The sequence below is a fragment of the Pyricularia grisea genome, assembly GCF_004355905.1.
Source record: "Pyricularia grisea strain NI907 chromosome V map unlocalized Pyricularia_grisea_NI907_Scaffold_10, whole genome shotgun sequence".
Lineage (NCBI taxonomy): Eukaryota > Fungi > Ascomycota > Sordariomycetes > Magnaporthales > Pyriculariaceae > Pyricularia > Pyricularia grisea.
This window is the reverse complement of record NW_022156722.1, coordinates 498006-517345: the sequence shown is the minus strand read 5'-3', so window position 1 is coordinate 517345 and position 19340 is coordinate 498006. Positions and strand designations below refer to the sequence as shown.

The window sequence follows — 19340 nt, the reverse complement described above, 5'->3', positions numbered from 1 at the left end:
CGGAAGAAAGAGTGAGAGCACTCAAAAATGGACGTTTTCATGGTGTCCGGAACCGCAAATCCCCAAGTCCAGTGCCAGCGCAAATATATAAATCACCCACCGATGTCCTTTTAGGAAGGGGACTGACCTCAAAGGTACATATTATACCATTTCCGGTGAGTCCGGTAACCTCTAGCAAATATCAAATACGAATAAACTCTCGGATGTTTTCATTATCTTGGCAGAAGACGAAATCAGAGCTGCCAGAGACACGAACGATCAAGAATACCTCAGGTAGCCATGTACACCAAGAGCAAAAAATCAAGACATATTCTATCCCACTAAACACCTACCTAGGTAGTTCATGTATGCAACCAGCCGATCTAATGCTTGTTCTTCAGGCAATACGCATCATCGGGGCGGCTTCCCAAGTTCCAACAGTTAAGCGAGGACAAGAAGAGGGAGGCAAAGGCAGGAGGGAGGGAGTATGCATGTCTGTATGAACTTTCACTCACCTGACAGCTCCAGCTACGGAAATAGCTTTTCGTACCTTAGCTCCAGGTGTGGGGGGTGGGCATTGGGCCTCGGTGCAGCAGAGCTGCGGAGGTAGATATGGATGGATGCCTGACTTGGCCCCATAAAGACCCAGCAGCTTGATTGAGGCTCAAAATAAATAACCACGACGCCCCTTTCAACGACAATTGACATGATCATCAGAGTCTGTCGTTTCTTTGTGAACGGATCCAACCACCTAACAACCGATGCGTAAACAAGCAATATGGATGAGATCAACTCGACAGCACTTTTGTCACTACGAAAGCAACAACTTCAACCCACACTGGAAGGCCATTAAGCTATATTGAGAAATTGTTGCTGTTTTACTAAGGGGAAAACGAGACATTGCATGTTTTCAGAACCATCGCGCACTTAATTGTGTAGACAGCAGACAAAGCTAGGTAAATTGCACCAAAGATCTGAGAAAGAGAACGGAACATGTCGAGTAAATACCAACAAGTATCCTGCCTAATCCGCCTTGTCATCGCCTTCACCAGTCGCCGCGACTTCAGCGTACGAGTCTCCGTCCTCGGCAGCTCCTTTGGAGACCTTAGCAGGAGTACCCTTGGCAGGAACGTCATCCGCAGCGTCTTCGGCCGCATCGTCGTCATCTTCAGCCTCCTCTCCGTTCTCGCCGTTCTCTTCGGCAGCATCATCACCGTTCTCCTCTTCGGCGTCGTCATCTTCGGCTTCGTTGTTGGGCGCCTTTTCATCCGAAGCGACAGCTGTCTTTTGTTTCTTGCTTGGAGGGGCATGGTCTGCAAGGAGGCGCCAGTCAGCGGATTGCTTCGGGTAGGAAGAGATTGTAGGGAAACTTGTTGAGGGCTCGAATGCGCAAGTCGCAAGTCAACGTACCGGTCGTGCCATTCTCACCGGCTTCATCGCCGTTCTCCTCTGCATCCTCCTCCTCTTCTTCTTCCTCTTCGCCATCATCATCATGTTCCTCTTCATCCTCTTCGCTCACATATCTAGCAGACGAATATCATTAGAACCAAATTGCGCCCGGTAGCATGGCGCAATGGCGAAAACTCTCTGGGCCCCGAGAGTAAAGATGACGCATGTAAAAATTGTCAAGATGGGACTTTTGGGTATGGATTGTCTCCTGAGGAGCAACGCCCTCCTCTCTGAGCGCAAACCTGATCCATTCCAGCGCATAGGCAGCGCATAACGAGAAGAAGAGAAAAAAAAGAGTGAATAGGGGTACAGCGTATGATCTACTTACTCTTCTTCCTCCTCGTCATCACTGGGGAGAGAAACAAGCTCCTCATCTTGCTTTCGCTTGCGGGACATGGTGAATGATGAAAAAAAAAGTAAAAGTCAATTGGTAGTGTATGTGTCTAGGCGAAGCTGTTTGAACTGCAACCGGCAAGAGGAGAAGCAGGTGCGAGTGAAAAACTGGGTGTTATACGGGGGAAAAGAAGGAAGAACAGCTAGAGACGGGTGGAAGGTCGGGGGTGTTTTTGGTCGAATGTGTGGGAGGTCCAGGGGTAAGCTGTTGCGCAAAGTGCCAAAAAAGGGAGAGAGGTGGGTTGCGCAGCAAGCCAGAGGGGGAACAGACAGACGGGCGCAGAGGGAGAGAGACAGAGGGAGACGAGGGGAAGCTAGCTCCAGCTCCCCTCACCAAGCGCTTGCTTGCGTCTAGGTTGGCTATAAGCTGTTGCTGCCATGCCCCGGCTGCGCCTCTACTTCTAGAGACTTGCCAAAGCACCCGTAGGTAAATCGGGCCAAAGTTTCGGGTGACCTGGAATTGTTCCAAAGTAATCGTCAAGATGACGGTATCTGGTACCTCCATCCTGGACCCACCTTGGAGTGATAGGGTCCAAGCTCCTGAGATCCGGGCAGGCTGGGATGAATGTGGAGAAGTGGATGGGATGTTGCGTGCGCAATCATGTTTGATGGAAAGGTTACCGGTAATCCATGGAGTAACTGCATGTTTGCCTGGTGGCTAAGGTACCGATTTCTCATCTTTTGGGTGGCTGGGGGATTTGAGCTGCAGACTAGGGTCGACAGACGCCACACACGGCACAAGCAATTCAAAGGGAGGTTTGGGGGATAAAAAAGCAAGTCCAGCATGCACAGACACTTTGCGAGCGTCTATTTACAGTAGGCACTTCGTACTTGCCTCCCCGCTTTGCTTGTTGTGCTCGAGCTGGATCTGACCCGAGAGAGGCAAGACCAGCCAAGCAACGAGGTACTCCGTAAGCAACAAAAGCAGGTAGTTAGGTAGCTAGGTACCTAAATAATCGGCGATGTGATTGGTCAAAATAGACAGCTTTGGCCCACGTGCTGGAAAGCTCCGTGTACCTCAGGCGGGGTTATCGCAGTTATCGCAATTGACGTCGTGGTCGGTCTCAGTTGGATATCACGGCTGGATATTTTCCGTCTGTACCTAGGGTGCATACAGTTGACCGACATTCTAGGAATTGATCGCAGTGGAGATAATTGTCGAATAGTAGCCCAAAGTACGGAGACGGAGTTACGGAGTACAATACGCAACTCTGCTGCACGTAATGGAAGCCGCAGTGGATCAGCAAGAGTACCGGTAAGGTGTGCTTTGCAAGGGAGGTACGTACTCAAGGTACCTAGGTACTGTAGTAGAGAGGAGTAAATTGAGACCTCGGTCAAAACGCCAAACTTCGCGTCGCAGCGCGTGGTTCCAATAAAACATCTCCCGTCCTCACAGAGCTCGCACAAACAAAGGGAATTGGCCAGTGAAACGGGTATCTGAGCCAACGCGACCATTTGGCAGAATGTAAGTCGTGCGCACGCACCATGTTCTCAGGGCAAATATCAGAAAGATAAGGGCTTTAACTGCCTAATAATAAGAAGGCACCTGCGCCTAGGTCCGCCCGATACAACCTTGATGAGGGCACAGTCAGTCAACGAATGCTGTTTTTGATCATTAGTAGTAAGCTAATTAGCTCTCTCAGCAAATCAACGATACTTTTACCTTTCAGGTTAGATGACGACTTTGAAAGGTTTGGTCGTTTACCTCGCGGTTAGCAACAGCAGTATAAGGGTCGAATATATATCAGACCTGTTGTAAGAAAAAAGTTTTCTTGAATTCTTTTCTTTTCTTTCGCCCCTTTGTTGCGGCCCAAGCCACGATTGCCCAACCGTATTAAAGTGTTTGTTTTGTCGAGGCTGTCATCCCGTCACAAAAGCCACTCGGAGAGTCGAGCACCCGCTAACGTAGGGCCGGACCCCGAATGGGGCGAATGTCAAAAGTAAGGTTGTGCCACTGATGCCATCGAAAATTTCGGTCAATAGTTAAACCATCAAGCACACCTACGCATCAAGGCATTTTGACAGAATTGAAAACTGCATCAAAGTAGGTAGGCAGGAGACGACTAAAGGGCAAAGTGCAACAAGTTGTACTGTATGCTGCGACAGGCTTGAATATGTGGAGGAAGGGGCACCGAGTGGGGAAAACAGCCGTTACCACGTTTTTTTTTTCTCCCTCTATTGAGCCAAGTATCTAACTAATTCCGGATCGCAACCCCCGGGAGCCCCGAGAGCTCGTTACTGGAGTGGAGAAACAGACTTTTCAAACCCAAGTAAACATTGAAGTTTGAATCTCCACCGACGGAATTGTTCTCTCACCGTTCAAGATCCCATAAATCATCTCGGCAATCCTCTTCCTAGATCGGGTGCTTGCCGAAACCCTGATTTAATTCGCTACCGTTTGCTAAGGGTACAAAACGTACTGTACATCCACCGCAATTTCGGAGGCGGCTGCGGGAAAGAGGTAATCTTGCGGAGCTGAGACCTATGATAGACGTAAGGGAACTTGAAAGAGCGAGGTTTTCGCTTGGGTTAGATCATGGCTGGCAAGGTATACGTGGTGGTTGTCATCAATAACCGCCGCTCAGACCGGCGAATTTGAGACAGATTTCTAGGCAAAGGGGAAAAGTTGGTCGCCGCCCCCGGGTGAGTGGGGCAGTACGGGAGGACCTGTCAATCAATCAATCAATCAATCATGGGAAGCTCGCATCTCGGCTGCTTCAGGTCGAGCGTGCGCTTTAATCTTGAAACCCAACTTTGGGCAGACTCGAAGGGGAAGACAGGCCAGGGGCGAACAAAAACTAACTCATTGACTTGCACCAAGACTGCACAAAGATGTAAATCAATCTCTAGACATGAGTTTTCCCGGGTTTTCCGGAATGGGGGGAGAGCAATACTGCAGATCATGTTCTATCCTCATCAGGTAATCGCAGCGCAAAGTCGCGTGCCTGCCAAGAAAGGCCTCATTTTTATGAAGGTTATGTGGTATTGTATTTGGTAGGTTTAGGTAGTTATCTACCTAGGTTTGGCCGTGCGTTCATGTCCCTTTGCGGATAAGCTTACTTCATAACGGGTACGAGTACGTGGTTATGGTAAACTTTGTTCCTTGCGTCGCTACGACACCGACGGACCAGCCAGGTATCGAAGGAATCCAATATCAGTAGCTTCGCTTTGTTGGCACGGTAGACAAATCGAAAATGAAATATTTACTCCATACCTAACGGTTGTTAGGCGAGGTGCGGATTCGGCAGGCACTCAACGTAGATATTTCGTAAGCGAGCTAATCGGTACAGTAGTAAAGGATTCCTGTAGTTATGGCTGCAAAAAGAAATGATCACACTCAACCTAGATGACCTCGAAGCCTTGCTAGTACGGACTCGAGCGATGGGTAGCGCCCTAGCGGGCTGCTTGTCATACTGGGTCCAATTTACGGAACGGATTGACAATCCTCATCTGTGGTGTTTGCTTGTCGCGGGCCGGCCACACATGCAAAGACCCCGCAGGAACTGGCTGACGACGGCACATGGGAAAAGACAACAACCAGCTAGAAGCCGGCCAAGCGAAGTTTTTTTTTAGTGGTGATACTACCGTACTACCCATACCAACAACTTCCGCCCGACTTGTCGGGATCCGGCTGGTTTACGATGCTAGCCTCGAATTGAGCGCCGCGGCTTTGCTAGGTCTCCTTTTGGAGAGAAAAAGATTGTCGATCTCTTGGATTCTATGGCTGGTTTACCACCTGTCTGTCATCCGGTCGTTGTTGGGATGGAAGCGAGAGCGTGGGGACTTGTTGTTTTGGGCGGGAATTTTTGGACAGGGGTGTCCTAGTGGGGGGAAACATTTGGGCCGGGGCCAGGGGAAAGAAAATAGTGGATGGAGCAGGAAAGAGATTTGAATAATTTGATTGCCCTGATGGAACACCGCAGTAACCTGCCTTTACCTAGAGTAGGCATTTTTACCAAGCTTGCCTTGGGCAGGGGGGAATTGAACCGCGTCGAACATTTTTTTTTCCCTCTTTGATTTTATTATTTACATTTTGTGTGCATGTGTCATAACCGGAGGATGAATGTTATTATTTGTGTTCGTTTGCTCATCGGTTAGCGTACTTTTACTGTACAGTACAGTACAGCACAGTACAGTACAAGACAAATAACCGGGAAGACAACAGGGCCCCCCGATACGACTCGGGAGTCAGGAGCAGCCCACAATTGAAGAAAACCCAGTGACGGTCCGTCACCGAATCCTTGTGCTGGTGCACAAATCCTCTAGAACATCCTTCAAAACATACCTCCAGGCGAGAGATGTTGCAGCTGGCGTTTGCTACCGACTCATCAGCGTGTGCTGCGGTTGTGCCGCTCCCAACAACAACACCACCCTCGTAGTAGTCGAGAGAGGCGCTGTTGTTGCTTTGCAGTGAGTGAGTGAGTGCTGACAGGGGACCGTCGTGCTCAGCACAGCAAAGTACAGCGCGACCACGGTAACAATCCTCAACTTACCAAACAAAAAAAAAAAAAAAAGTCTTTCTTGGCTGCCAGAGGCGCAGACACGAAAATGTCAAGCTGGTCAGGGTACGAGTCGGATGATGTTTATGCGGCCGACGGAGAGGAGGGAACCAGCAAAATCAGCACAGCCAACAACAATGCCGTCCGGTCTAGGTCCAAGCGACGAGTCCTTCGCATCGCACCGACGAGTGCAAATCCGGATGGAAACAAAAATACAGATTCCGGCCCTGGTCTCGTCGGTGCAGCATTTTTACCTCCTCGGGGTTCCAGCCTGACCGGCAACAATTCCTACCGTAGCGAACAGATGCAGCAGCACCAGCAACCGCAACAGCACCAGGCTCAGCAGTACCAGTACCAGTCCCAGAACCACCTGCAGCAGGCCCAGCCCCAGCACCACTCCCACTGGCACGCCAACGCCAACCGTCTGCGACAGCGACCCACGACGAAACAGGCGAACGCCTCAGAAGTGCCAGGGCAGCCCCACGAGTCAACCATTCATGCCCTTGCACGGGGCTTCCATCAGCAACCTTTGCATTCTCGGCATGGCTATTCTGATCAATATGGCGACTCCTTTTTGTATCAAGATGTATTCACGTCATCCGATAGAAACCCGACTCAATTCCACACGCCGCCGCCGCCCTTGACAATACCCGCGTCGCCGCCAATATCACCCGAATGGCCCTCCCTAACCGGCGTCAGCAACAATTCTTTTGGGGGCAGCATTACCACAATCTCTACCAACACCTCTTACGAGACCCCAATTCCCACCTCTGCTAAATTTAACAATAACGTGAGATCCCCAACTACGTCGTCGTCTACCTCCTTGTCAGCCCCGACAACGCCGCTGCAATCCCCAACTCGAAAATCATTCGCGTCCCATCACTCGCAAACCTCGTCCCGTTTCCCCGGTCTCAGCTCCCATCCTCCCCTTTTGGATTCGGCTGTACCAGCACCCCCGTATCAACGACCACTTCAGCCATCTTCCCCAGGCATACCCGAGTTCCCAGATCTCGAGCAGGAAGATTTTTACACCAGTAAAACGAATACGGCTGCGCCTGCCAGCAGTCCCCAAAGCCCCTATTTTACTTTTACGTCAGCAAATCAGCCACCCGGTCCTGTCACATATCGACCAAGCACACCACCTTCGTCCCGGCCGTCTAGTAGCCGAGCGGGTGAGGATTCAACAATGGCCGTTGAAAACTTTTCACGGCCTCGCAAGCCGAGCGTTTCCCGGCCTAACATGCAGACGTTGCCGTCTAACCCCCGCCCAACCGGACACCTCGACCAAGACGAGGCCTATAGTGGTAATAGTCAAATAAATGCCCCTCAAATGTCTGCTTGGCCACGGCAGAGAGGTCCGTCTGTCTCCTCCGCCAAGTCCGCCGCCACATATTCTTCGATACCGAGCACTCGTACCCGGCCTTCGAACGACCGCCTCAATGTCGCCTACCGAACCATGCCACGCACAGCAACGACCACAATGCCGGCACCCGGCTCAAGCTCTTCAAATGGCATGATTTCCCCGGGCCTATCAAGGCCACAGATGGCATACAGGCGTGAGGAGAGCAATGGTTCATTGAAGAAGCAACCGAGCTTAACCGGTCATGGCAGGGAACCTGCACCATGGGCCGTTGACGAAGAGGAAATGCGCTCCAGTTACCGTTCTCAGCTTACAGGCTCGACGACACAGGGGACTATGTACTCCAATGGTGGAACCGAGAGGAGTAGCATACACACAAAGAACAGCTCCAAAACATCAATCTCCGTGTCCGGGCACGGCCATGGCACGGATGACAATGGACTGAGCGTAGAAGACGTCATGGGCATGTACGAAAAAGGATTTGCGGACTCGACGGGTGCCGAGGATAACGATATCGATAGCCCCAGAAGGGGGAGCAGTGTCAGGAATCGTAGCCGTTCGACTTCTCGCTCCCTAGCCCTCTCAAGGAATTCTTCGAGGACCCATGGCAACGTTGGAACGCAAATTCGCGAGGCTATGGACGATTCCTTGCCACTGCCGGGCAAGGTACTGGCAGAAAACAATGGTGATAGGCCATTCCTCGTCCGGGACTCGGCGGCTTTCTTCAGGAACTCTGGGCTTCCGCACTCCGACTCTGATGCTCCGGGCCCTAACCATACAGAACCCAGTGACCCTGTCAGACAGATTCCGCACAAGGCGACCGATTCATCCAGCAGCAAACACGATTCTGCCAAGCTTCTGGACACTGACGACAACTCCATGATTGGACGAAACGTCAGCACCAAGTCGACGCGTACACACAGATCAACCCCGTCATTAACCAAAGGACCTAGGACCTCGGTTTCGAGCCCAGATCTCACGACCGTCCTGTCCAACGATGAGCCACCAATTCCTGCAACAGTACAGACAGAAACATCACCTATAACTTCCACCAACACGAACAATCAACTTTTCTCCGCACCCGAGGAAGATGATCCTTCCTCTCGTGATCGGTATGGGTTCAGAAAACACAACCAGTATATTTCACGCGAACAGTACGATGCCTGGGACGCGCAGTATAGCGCGTATCTTGCTCGCAGGAAGAAGAAGTGGGCGGCGTACCTCAAGGATTCTGGCCTGATTGCAGACCAGCCCGATAGGTTCCCTCCGCGCACTGCTAAAACTAAGCGTTTCATTCGCAAAGGTATACCGCCAGAATGGCGGGGCGCCGCATGGTTCTACTACGCAGGAGGCCCAAGCATTCTTGCGAAGCACGCTGGCGTCTATGACGACCTCATAAAGCGCTCCCAGAAACCAGGTGAGCCGAAGGAGGTCGACGTCGAGGCAATCGAGCGTGATTTACATCGCACGTTTCCGGATAATGCGAGCTTCCGATTCTCGACCGCCGAACCTGAAGACAGCGAAGGTACGGAGAGCGGAACTGGAGAACCCAAGATCATTAGCAGCCTGCGAAGGGTGTTGCTTGCATTCGCCATCTATAACCCTCAGATCGGATATTGCCAGAGTCTGAACTTCCTGGCTGGCCTTTTACTATTGTTCGTGGAAACAGAGGAGCAGGCTTTTTGGCTGCTGAACGTCATCACCATCTTGCACCTGCCCGGAACACACGAAATGTCGCTCGAGGGATCCAAAGTTGACTTGGGAGTTCTTATGGGCGCCGTAAAGGACTCTATGCCGGGAGTATGGGCCAAGGTTGGAAGCGAGCTCGACGGTGAAGCCCCTCGTCCACAAACCCAAGGCAACGGCGCCGCCAAGGGCAAGAAATCGTCGCGGAAGACAGGCAAGGGTGCTGCTGTCGCGCCGTCTGATCGCCTTCCCCCAATCACCTTGTGCATGACGGCCTGGTTCATGTCGTGCTTCATCGGAACCCTGCCGATAGAGACGACGCTACGTGTTTGGGATGTTTTCTTCTACGAGGGCAGCCGTACACTGTTCCGTGTGGCGCTTGGGATCTTCAAGCTGGGAGAAAACGAGATCCGCGCAGTTCAGGACCCGATGGAGATGTTTGGGGTTGTTCAAGCACTGCCTCGTAGGCTGCTTGACTGCAACTTGGTCATTGAGGCCACCTTCCGGAGGCGCAATGGCTTTGGGCACCTGAGCCAGGAAACCATTGAAGAGCGACGTCTTGAAAGAAAGGAGGCGCTCAAAGAGGCAAGGAGGATCGAAACCGAAGGTGGTAACCCGGCCGAAGCCGATGGAGCCTCCGGTGTCAGGAGAAAAAACACTCTCTTCGGACGAAGAAAGAATAAAGAAGCCCCCTGAAGAACGGGGAACAACTGCCGAATCCTAAAACAGGCAAAGACACCATTGGCCCACAAAGACTTCAACTCGGCAAAAAAAATGAACGCAAAAAACCAAGGTTGCTCCGACAATCTTGCAGCAAAGCTTACAGAAGACGCCTATTTTCCTTTTGTCATGATTATACATATTACCAACATTTTAGTCATTGCTCTACTGTCAGCATTTTCTTTGTCATCTTTTAGCGAATCATGCATCATCTCATCAACCGGCTTGGGAAAATCGACCCTGGATGGGCTTCATCGGAAGGAATACTGCATTTTTTTTTTTTCTCTTTTAAACTTTTCTCGATACCAATAGCAATTAAACTTTGCACTTTTTTTTTCAAATTGACACGATTGGTCCAAGCCTTTACTACTACTCTGCCTATTCACAACCTCAGATACGCCTGTATAGAACAAACCAATACTTACATGCCAAATATTGTACCATTTACAACCGTGCAACTTATGACAAACAACTGCATTTCCCTTGGATTGAATGAACGACAGACTTTGACTCGAGCAACCAGCACGGTTGCCATCTCCAGTGTATTGTGTCTGGTGCCGTAAAGCTTCAAGGGACGCCGAGTGATGGGGTTGCTGCAAGGGGGTGACTGGGATGAGGGTGGTGAGGATGGCGGTCCTTCTAGGTTCTATGAAGTGAATTCTAGGGCGGCAAGGCACTCGATATTCATGCTGTTGGAGACTATATATACCCTGTGGGTTGGCTCAAAAAGATGTGCGTGCGGTTCATGAAATGATTTTTTTGGTGATGATTAATACTGCCATGATGGCGTAATCAAGTCTATCCTGGTGTCTCTATCTAAATATATCCATCATTCAGACGCCCCCTAGGCAGAAAACCTGGTGCATTGGCTTAAACGAGGCTGGGCCTATTTGGCAATCGTGAGAATGCAAAATGTACAATGATAAGAGTAGCCATATTCGTCGTCGGCCGAGAAAAAAGTATTTATCGATGAGCTCATGCTTGCCACTCTAGTCTTCATCACTGGGGTGATCTTCTTCTTCCTCAACATCGTCTTCAACGCGTGTTTCATCCGCTTCTTCTTCTTCTTCCTCCTCCTCGTCTTCCTCTTCTTCCTCAGCCCCGTCTACAGCAACACTGCCAGCCCGACTTGTCTGCCTACTCGCGGCGAGACTGCCGCCGGTTGAGCCCGGCCCGCCGGTGCTAAGCATGCTTCGGACAGCATCATAGTCGATACGCTTGGAGAATTGACGACGGTCAATCATTTCAAGCGTAGCATCCGTTGCAGAGTCTGCCGGCGCCGTCTGACCCTCGCCAATGCGCGGTTTCTTGGCCCGATTGCCACGACCAGGCTTTGGTGGGTTTGTTGCAGCCAGGCGTGCTTTGAACTCCTTTTCCTGCTGCTTGCGCATCCAGTCCTTGTTCTGGTTGACCCAAAGCTGCGTCTTTAACTCCACCTCTTCCTTACCCAGAAGGCAGTACATAACCTCTGGGTCGTCAGCGAATTCGTCTTCTTCAACCTCTGGCCTGTCCAGGTGGGACTGTTTTTCAGGATCGGCGAAGAATTTCAGCGCAGCAAGCTCAGCCGCGTTGGCGAGTCGCATCGCGCCCTCGGTTGTCGATGGGTTCATCATGTTTTCTGTGATCTCCATTTCAAGAAGCTCTTCATCCTCATCCCATTCCTCGGTGACATAAGCCGGCTTCTCAACTTTGGGGAGCTTGCGGACGCTACTGCCTTGAGGTTGTTTCTTGGGTCTACCAGGCTGCGAGCCAGTTCCTGACGCAGCGGGAGCAGGTGACCCCGTAGCCTCGGAAGAACTGGGGACGGCACCCTGAGAACCAAACTGCCGTGCCAGGTCGTCTAGATGTGAGTTCACCTCTGAAAGCCCCTCCTCCATATCGCTTGGTTCTTCATTTAGCGTGGATACAGCATCTGTCCTGTTCGGGACCGCTGGGATGGCAAAACCATCGGCATCAACCCTTCTTTCCTCTTCCCCGTCGTCACCCTCGTCGCGTTTGCGCTTTTTTCGCCGCTCCTTGAGTTTTGCTTGATATTCAGCCGTCTTCTTATAATAGGCTGGAGGGTCCATCTGCTCGTACAAAAAGTCCCGCATCAGGAAGTCATCAACAGTAAGTTTGGCTGAAGGGACTTCGGCAAATTCGTTTAGTCGTTGTTGGAGAGTGTGCATGGTAACCTTGGCGATGAAGACAACCTCCCGTACTGTGCGGCGGAAATTATTCATTCTCGCCGCCATAATCAGACAGGCACCACAGATACCTGATGGTCGGCGGCCCAGAACCATCCAATCCCGGTCCATGCGCTGCACTAGCCGGACTGCAGTGCTGGCAACCTTGTTGGTCTTATCTCCAAATTCCAAGCGGGCAGCAAATCGGTAGATCAAATCCTCGACGAAAATGGGGTTGTAATTGCCACCGGCGCCAATGTCGCTGATAAAAGCCTTGTACATACGGCCAAGGTGAAAGACGTCGTGCTGCACCAGGTCAGCTAGGTCCATGAGCATAATCTTGCAACTAGTCTCCTTTCTGCAAGCTGCATAAAGGCACATGGCGGCAACGTAAACGGAAGAGCGACCTTGGGTAAAATTTCGAGAGCTGGCAAGTTTGAAGAGTTGGCTGGCACCGTTAACAGTGCGCTCGGGAAGATTGAGCGAATTTGCAAATCCCTGTATGAGACTCCTGGCCTCACGAAGGGCTTTTTCTCTGGCTTCCGAAGATGTGTTGGTTCCAGCAATCCGCCGGCCGCCCTGGCCTCCTGACAGGCGGACACCACCATCGGGACCGACATAGCTACCCTGTACTACGGCAGCACCACCAGCAGTTTCGCCAAACTGAATTTCTGCCACGATGTTGCTGTCATCGGCAACTCGACCACAGGTCCGACAAGTACCGTCGACGATGTTCGGGTTTGGACAGTTCTTATTGGGGCACTGGCTTTTCCTCCCGCCTGGCTGCTGAGGGCGGGCCTGTGGTGCTGGGGACATGGAAGGGGCTGGGCTCTGGCTTGCCCTGCGTTGCTGCCATGCTTGGTCCTGAATTGCCTTGATGGGATTTGGCCGCGCGGCAGGCTTGGGCCTCCGCGGGGCCTTGAGGCCTGGTGCCATTGCTGGCTTCCGGTCTGTAGGTGAAGATGGGTTAGTCTCGAAGGCAAGTTGTAGTGCAACCCTGATAATCTTTGGTGGTTCTGGAAAGGCAGGCTGGATTTTTTTTTTTCTTTTTTTTTTTTTTTTTTTTTTTTTTTTTTTTTCCCTCGAACAAGCTCGGCAAGCTAATGAATGGCAACTAAATTTCAATTGGACTTTAAAGATGGAAAACCAAAGGCTGACGAAGGGCGAAAGCAGTCGATACAAGGATAATTCAAAAGATGTTCTCAGTCCTCTCTCTCTGTTATGAGATAGCGACTGCTAAGGTTCGCTCGAATGATGCCTCCTGGGACAATACGCGCCGTGGTTGAAGCGAATGAGCCGCGAGGTACTTGTGACGAAACGCGATGCGCCGAAATCTTCAGTGGGGTTGCATAACTTGAGTGGATGATGTGGCGGAGAGGAAAAAGCCTCTGGATGGAAGGTCGGCGGGGTGAAAGTCACGTGTCTTGGTAACTTGTCACCTTGACGGCGGTAGTTCGAGTCGCGGCATGGACTAATGATGTTCGATCTGTAACATTTAAAAATGAACTTCTTTAAATAATTGTGTTCACCGTAACCCCAGTCTTACGTCCAGTCCTCAGATTCTTCAGTGCGGCTAGTCCCTTGTACCAATGGACGAGAAAAGCAACCCTGGCCATTAACCCTCAATTTTGTGTTTGTCACTTGTCGATGTAAAGCTTAGACCGTGTCATGGGCGAAATGCCACTAGGAAATTCTATATCCTTCCTGCTCAAGAGGCTTAGCATTTACGACGCGTAACCACCTTCATCATCTTATTGAGAAAAGCAGTGGATGAACTTTCCCCTTGTTGAACAAGCAGTTTTGTACAATTTAAGGCAAGGATGATAAGAAGCTCTTTATTCTCACTAAAACGGCAGGAGTCTTCAATGTTAGGCCTCCTGCGGGTGACCAGTGCTTGCAGCATGTTTGGCAATATCCAATTTACATCGGCAGCTTCCTTCTCTGTTGGGAATGATGACTTATTCCCCGTTGTGCCTGAGAATTTACCTACCGTTCTCTCGAGAAATGAAAAATGGACAACTTCTTCATTTATCTCAGTCAACACCTCTCCCTAGGTGGGTTTCTTCTGACACGCTGATGATAGCAATTAATTGTCTTTTTTCAGACAGTCTCTCATACTGCAATTCCTCAGCTTCAGCGTACCGAGACAAGCTGCTGGCTTCAAATTTCTTAGTTCTTGTACACCTCGACACCTTCTTCTACATACATAGGTACACACTCAGGCACCTGGGCATTTGGCAGCCATGTCGTCCTCGTCCGAAACATCTCCTCTGCTCGAAAGATCCAGCAGCCCTGAGATTGATCACCTACCAGCTCCCAATGGTGTCGACGTTGTTGAGGAAGACCGTGTTCCTATCTTTCTCCGAGCAGCACATTCTCCATGGCCATTTTTGAAGCAGAATGTGCTTTGCTACGTTCGAGGGCTGCTTGTATTCTTGCTCACAGGAGCAAGTGGCATAGCCTTGTATCACAAACTTCACAATCGCACTCATCACAAAGACGAGCAGAATGAGTACAGTCATTCGCTTCTGCAAAGTCTTTTTCAGTTCTCCAGCATCACTTTCTTCATGGTGGCTGTGTATCAGTACATGGTCTTTGGCTGGACGTTTATGCACTTTCACTACCCCAACGGTGGCGAGGGCTACTCCGGTATCAAGGCCACGCTTTTGAACGCTGCAGCACCCCCGGAACAACGATTAACCTCCCCCAAACGCACGATCTTCAGTCTTTTCTATGCCATCTCGCATGTTGCTGCTTTCATGAACACATTCATATACGTGACTGTTTTGGCACCATCTGGTCACGGCATCGGGCAAAAGGAGAAGCATTCTGAGGGCTTCTCCCCTGGTGATAAAGATAAGCCAGGCAACGGAAACAATGGCAATAATGGCAATAGTAAGCAATATTCTCCAGTAATAATAGATATCATTTCGTCCAAAGCAACTGACACAAGGTATTTCTCGACAGAAGATGATGGCCACAGGATCATTGCGATCGACGAAAACCTCCTCAGGAATCTTGCCTTGGCTTCCCTGTTCATTCTTCCTTCGCTGATTGCCTTGATTGAGATTCTCTTCCTCAACAGCGTCAAACCACAAATCGTAGGTCTGCCGGCAAATATCCCAACAATACATTATGTGTCTGACTAATACTGTGTCCACAGCCACTCTCGATCCATATCCAGGCCGTCAACCTGTTCGCGATGGTTTACCTCGTTTGGGCATACATCGGAATGTCTATCACCGGTCACGATCCTTTCTTAGTCTTCGACCCACCGAGGCTGGCATCCAACACTGTGTTGGCGGTCTCTAGCTTTGCTGGCCTTGCTTCTGGCAGTGTGTCTTCCTGAAAATGCCTGGGTTCATAATATCTTCTTCAATTGCTGACCTAGCTCTTCATTCTGGTGTAGTGTTCTCGGTCATGCATGCTCTTATCAGCTTCCGCGAGGCAATAATCAAGAAGCTTCGATACTAGGCTGAACAACACTCGTGGCCAACAAAGGCTCCTTGCATTCTCGATTTGCCAAGGTTTTGCAAAGCTATAGTTGACCGCAAAGTCTCGAGAGGAGTAGAGTCTTTGACAGAACATTGGTGAGATAAGGTTGGGCGCGCTCAGCACAATGAGTTGAACACATGACACATGGAAACTCAGATTGGTGTTGTACTGTTGTTGTTGTTGGACTCGATTGCAGTCTCTGCCCAAGCATTATTTGAGGGACGTGGCGGCAAAGCGGTCAGAAGACAGATTATGACGCAGGTGGTTTGGAAGACAAGAGAACATGTTTATCATATCAAGGCAATCCACCATCTGAAGATAAGCAGTTGTAGGCAATGAAGGAACGAAACGAAAGAAACCAGCTTGTATGTATACTTTTACAGCCAAGTTAGCTTGGTGCAATCGCATACTTACTTGCCTTGGACGAAGCGCGTTGAACTAGGTATGTTTGTTGACTGTTCAGTAATCGATGGCGAAAGGGTTTTTACAAGAGCCTTCCGCTGCCACTGCAACAACGTACTATATTGAGGGGAACAATGGGCAACAAGATACGAAATCCAATGTATCGTGAACCCCGCAATTGGTGAGTGATGTTCGTCATGGAAACTTCCCATGACGAGGCGGTCAGGCAGCTGGATTCCGATTGCGTTCAGGCACCATCGAATTTGTCAGAAGTCAATTCAGGCTTGCGGGTTCCAGGCACGATGCCAAGCCTGCGAGGTACCAAGGTGAGCCGAAGACGAGGCAGCAAATCACTCTTGTACACGATAGAGACTCACCCTGCCATTTGTAAGCGTGTGTTGCGGTGAGGCCAAGACTCGGATAACTGACCGAAAGAATATTGGACAAGTGCACCTAGGTAAGGCAAGGTACTGAGGTACCTATTGTACATACCTACGAATATGTACCTATGTACCTACCTAGGTACCTGGGTTCAGTTTGCTGCCCAACGGAGGCCTCTCTGGTTTCTGTTTGTTCTGTAACGAAACTAACTTACTTCTTCAGCAGATAGATGACAATGGAAAGTCACTCGAATGCAGGGACCGTGTTGGATAAAACATGCTAAAGATTTTACGATCCAGACCTTCGGAAAAGAAACCCTTTAGGCGCGGGAGATGGTGGTTGACATCGGCATGAATTGAATGGAAAAGGACGAACCAAGCGTCTTGGCTCGATTGGCGACTTGGTTAGCAAGGTTAGGCAGGGACAAGGGCAACTTGGGGGCTTGGATGGATCCTTGAATGTGATTGATGCTCCAACCTCCCCCACAACGCACGTCAGTACCACCAATAGGGCGCCTATCGCAAACAAGTTCCCAGGCATCCAATCGGCGGCCAAGCCAAACAAACCCCGCGAAGCAATAAATACAGCCCCTGTCCCCAACTTCGCCTTACCTTTTTCCCTCTTCCCTCCTTACACGCAAAAACCATACGGGCTGCCAAGGTTATAGGATATCTCAGCCATTCGTTCAAGTTCCCCTCTGACGATAATCCTCCACGGGCCCCAGTCAATCTTTTCTTTTTTTGTGCGTCACACTCACTCATTTTTTTGCCTCTTCAGGCTCTCTTTCTCCTTGAATATTCTGTTTTCGCTCGTTCCGTCGCTCTCTACAATAAAAACACGATATTAGTCGATCAATCGAACCGCGACAGGGGTTTAGCCCCCCTCGACTCGTTTTGATCTACCGATTCGCCCCATCTCGTTCGATACGAGCTTCGAATACTGATTCAACCCGGTTACAACCTAGATTCCGATCAAATACAAACTTTCCCTCGCAGATATTCCCGCGACGCTCTTCAGGATGTTCAAGCGCTCTTTCCGGTCCAAAGACGCCGGAGTCAGCGGCGGCATGGACACGCAACATCGCGTGGACAAGTCGTCGAGGTTGACGAGGAAAGGAGGTGCCGGTGCCGGTAGTTCGAGCTCAGGACGGGATCAACAGAAGCTGTCGAAACTACAAAGGTCGTTCTCAACCAAGAAGGAGGAACCTGCGCGCGCTAGCGCCAAGTCCCTCGCCCCCTCACCCATAGTCACGCTAGCCGTGGGCGAGGAAGGACGACTCTTTGCGGCGCACGAGGATGTTCTCTGCCAGAGCCCTTTCTTCGAAGAGCTCTGCAGAGGTCAGTACCTTGAGTCGCAGAGCAAGAGAATTTCTTTACCGGAGGAGGAGCCGGAAGTGTTTTCCGGCGTGCTGGAGTACCTCTACAAGGGCGATTACTACCCCCGCTTGCTTCACAACAAGCACCGAAACTCTTGGGAACTCGAGGATTCCAACGCAACAACATCACGCCGAACCACACCGCAAACTTCCCCCAACCCCAACGAAAACAACCGAGGTGGCCGCGCGAGCGGCGGTGGCAACAGCTACCAACCAGTCGAGGCGACCGTCTATGTGGCCGGTGAAGGGCAGCACGTGCTGCGCGACACGGCCATCTACTGCGCGGCAGGGCGGTACGGGCTTGAGGAGCTCCAGCGGTTGGCGTTGCGCAAGCAGGGCCTCCAATCCGGCATCGACGTCGGCACCATCCTCAGGTCAGCCCGGTACTGCTACGCGCACACGCCCGACTCAGACAGCCGCCTGCGCGCCCACTACCTTGCGCTCATCATCCGATGCAGGCGCACTTTCAAACGGAGCGGCACCATGCAGGCCGAGATGGAGCGCGGCGGAGAGGGCTCCAAGATGTTTTTCGACTTGTTTGTCGCCATGTGCAACCACCTCGACGAGGTCATTGAGGACGGCAACGCCGGTTCCCCGAGGCTAATCTGAGAGAGGGTTTGCTTGACTGATTCTCGCCCAGTCTCCTGCGGAGATGGACGGAATCGGCGTGGTCTGGCCAAATTAGGTCCTGCGGGATTCTCCCTTGGCGTTTGAACCAACTCCAGGAATACACCTGGGACATACCAGCAGATTGAGAACCGAGTTTTGCTTTTTCAGGATAACCGAGGGTTTTTTGAGCCTAGGTTTCTGTCAGTTTTGCTTTGGGCGATCCCTCCCCCACTCTTGGCTTGTTTTGGGCGTTCTTTGGCGTTTCTCTCCTCGTTTTGCGTTTTTTGCTTTGTTTCCTTCCTCGCTTGCAGCTCCCCCAAAAGTATGGTTCATCAGATTGGAAAACACCATTTGGGAGATGCCTTTGTTTTTGCCGCAATTTATTGCTCCAAGGACATTTCAAAAAGTCATTCTTCACTTCTTCAAAACGAGGTTGGCCGACCCAGTCACTTTCACGATGAACCATTCGGGAAGGGGGGTGAGAGGGGAAATATAAAATGGGCAATTAATCGAGGGATGTGTGTCAAGAAAAAGAACCCCGTCCGACCAGAGAGGTACGGATCAAACACCCAGCCCTGGTGATCCTGGCGGAAATACCCCTTAGCCCACTATCCCCTCTACCTTCTTGGATGGCTTTCTTTTCCTTGATCTCTTGTCCTGCGTGCGTTTTCTTGTTTTTTTTGCTGTTCCGCCTAATGATACCCCCGTTGTGGATTTTTCATTTCCCGACCTTGCTGGTTCGCCTTTTATCCTCGCCTGTTCAGTTTTTGGGTGTTTATTTTTCATGTTCAGGTTTGGGAGAGGAGGGTCGACGGCGAGGGTTGACG

The 19340-nt window shown here is 50.8% G+C and overlaps 5 protein-coding genes across 5 annotated transcripts; 3 read left to right on the top strand and 2 right to left on the bottom strand.

Moving 5' to 3' along the window:
- Positions 1–715: 715 nt before the first annotated feature.
- On the bottom strand, positions 716–2668 carry PgNI_11681 (uncharacterized protein). Its single transcript, XM_031131646.1, has 3 exons — positions 1757–2668; positions 1390–1502; positions 716–1292 (listed from the first exon to the last, which is right to left on the bottom strand). Exons 1-3 carry the CDS (start codon positions 1822–1824, stop codon positions 1003–1005), a joined length of 471 nt encoding a protein of 156 aa, XP_030976391.1. The 5' UTR covers positions 1825–2668; the 3' UTR covers positions 716–1002.
- Positions 2669–6369: 3701 nt separating this feature from the next.
- Positions 6370–10062, top strand: PgNI_11680 (uncharacterized protein; the record flags this gene model as incomplete). The annotated part of the gene is made up of 1 exon (XM_031131645.1): positions 6370–10062. One exon carries the CDS (start codon positions 6370–6372, stop codon positions 10060–10062), a length of 3693 nt encoding a protein of 1230 aa, XP_030976392.1.
- Positions 10063–11075: 1013 nt separating this feature from the next.
- PgNI_11679 (uncharacterized protein) lies at positions 11076–13187 on the bottom strand (the record flags this gene model as incomplete). The annotated part of the gene is made up of 1 exon (XM_031131644.1): positions 11076–13187. One exon carries the CDS (start codon positions 13185–13187, stop codon positions 11076–11078), a length of 2112 nt encoding a protein of 703 aa, XP_030976520.1.
- A 1307-nt stretch (positions 13188–14494) lies between these two features.
- PgNI_11678 (uncharacterized protein) lies at positions 14495–15725 on the top strand (the record flags this gene model as incomplete). The annotated part of the gene is made up of 4 exons (XM_031131643.1): positions 14495–15146; positions 15219–15352; positions 15415–15586; positions 15661–15725. The coding sequence occupies 4 exons, from the start codon at positions 14495–14497 to the stop codon at positions 15723–15725; spliced, it is 1023 nt and encodes a 340-aa protein (XP_030976519.1).
- A 1822-nt stretch (positions 15726–17547) lies between these two features.
- PgNI_11677 (uncharacterized protein) lies at positions 17548–18513 on the top strand (the record flags this gene model as incomplete). Its single annotated transcript, XM_031131642.1, has 1 exon — positions 17548–18513. One exon carries the CDS (start codon positions 17548–17550, stop codon positions 18511–18513), a length of 966 nt encoding a protein of 321 aa, XP_030976377.1.
- Positions 18514–19340: the final 827 nt, after the last annotated feature.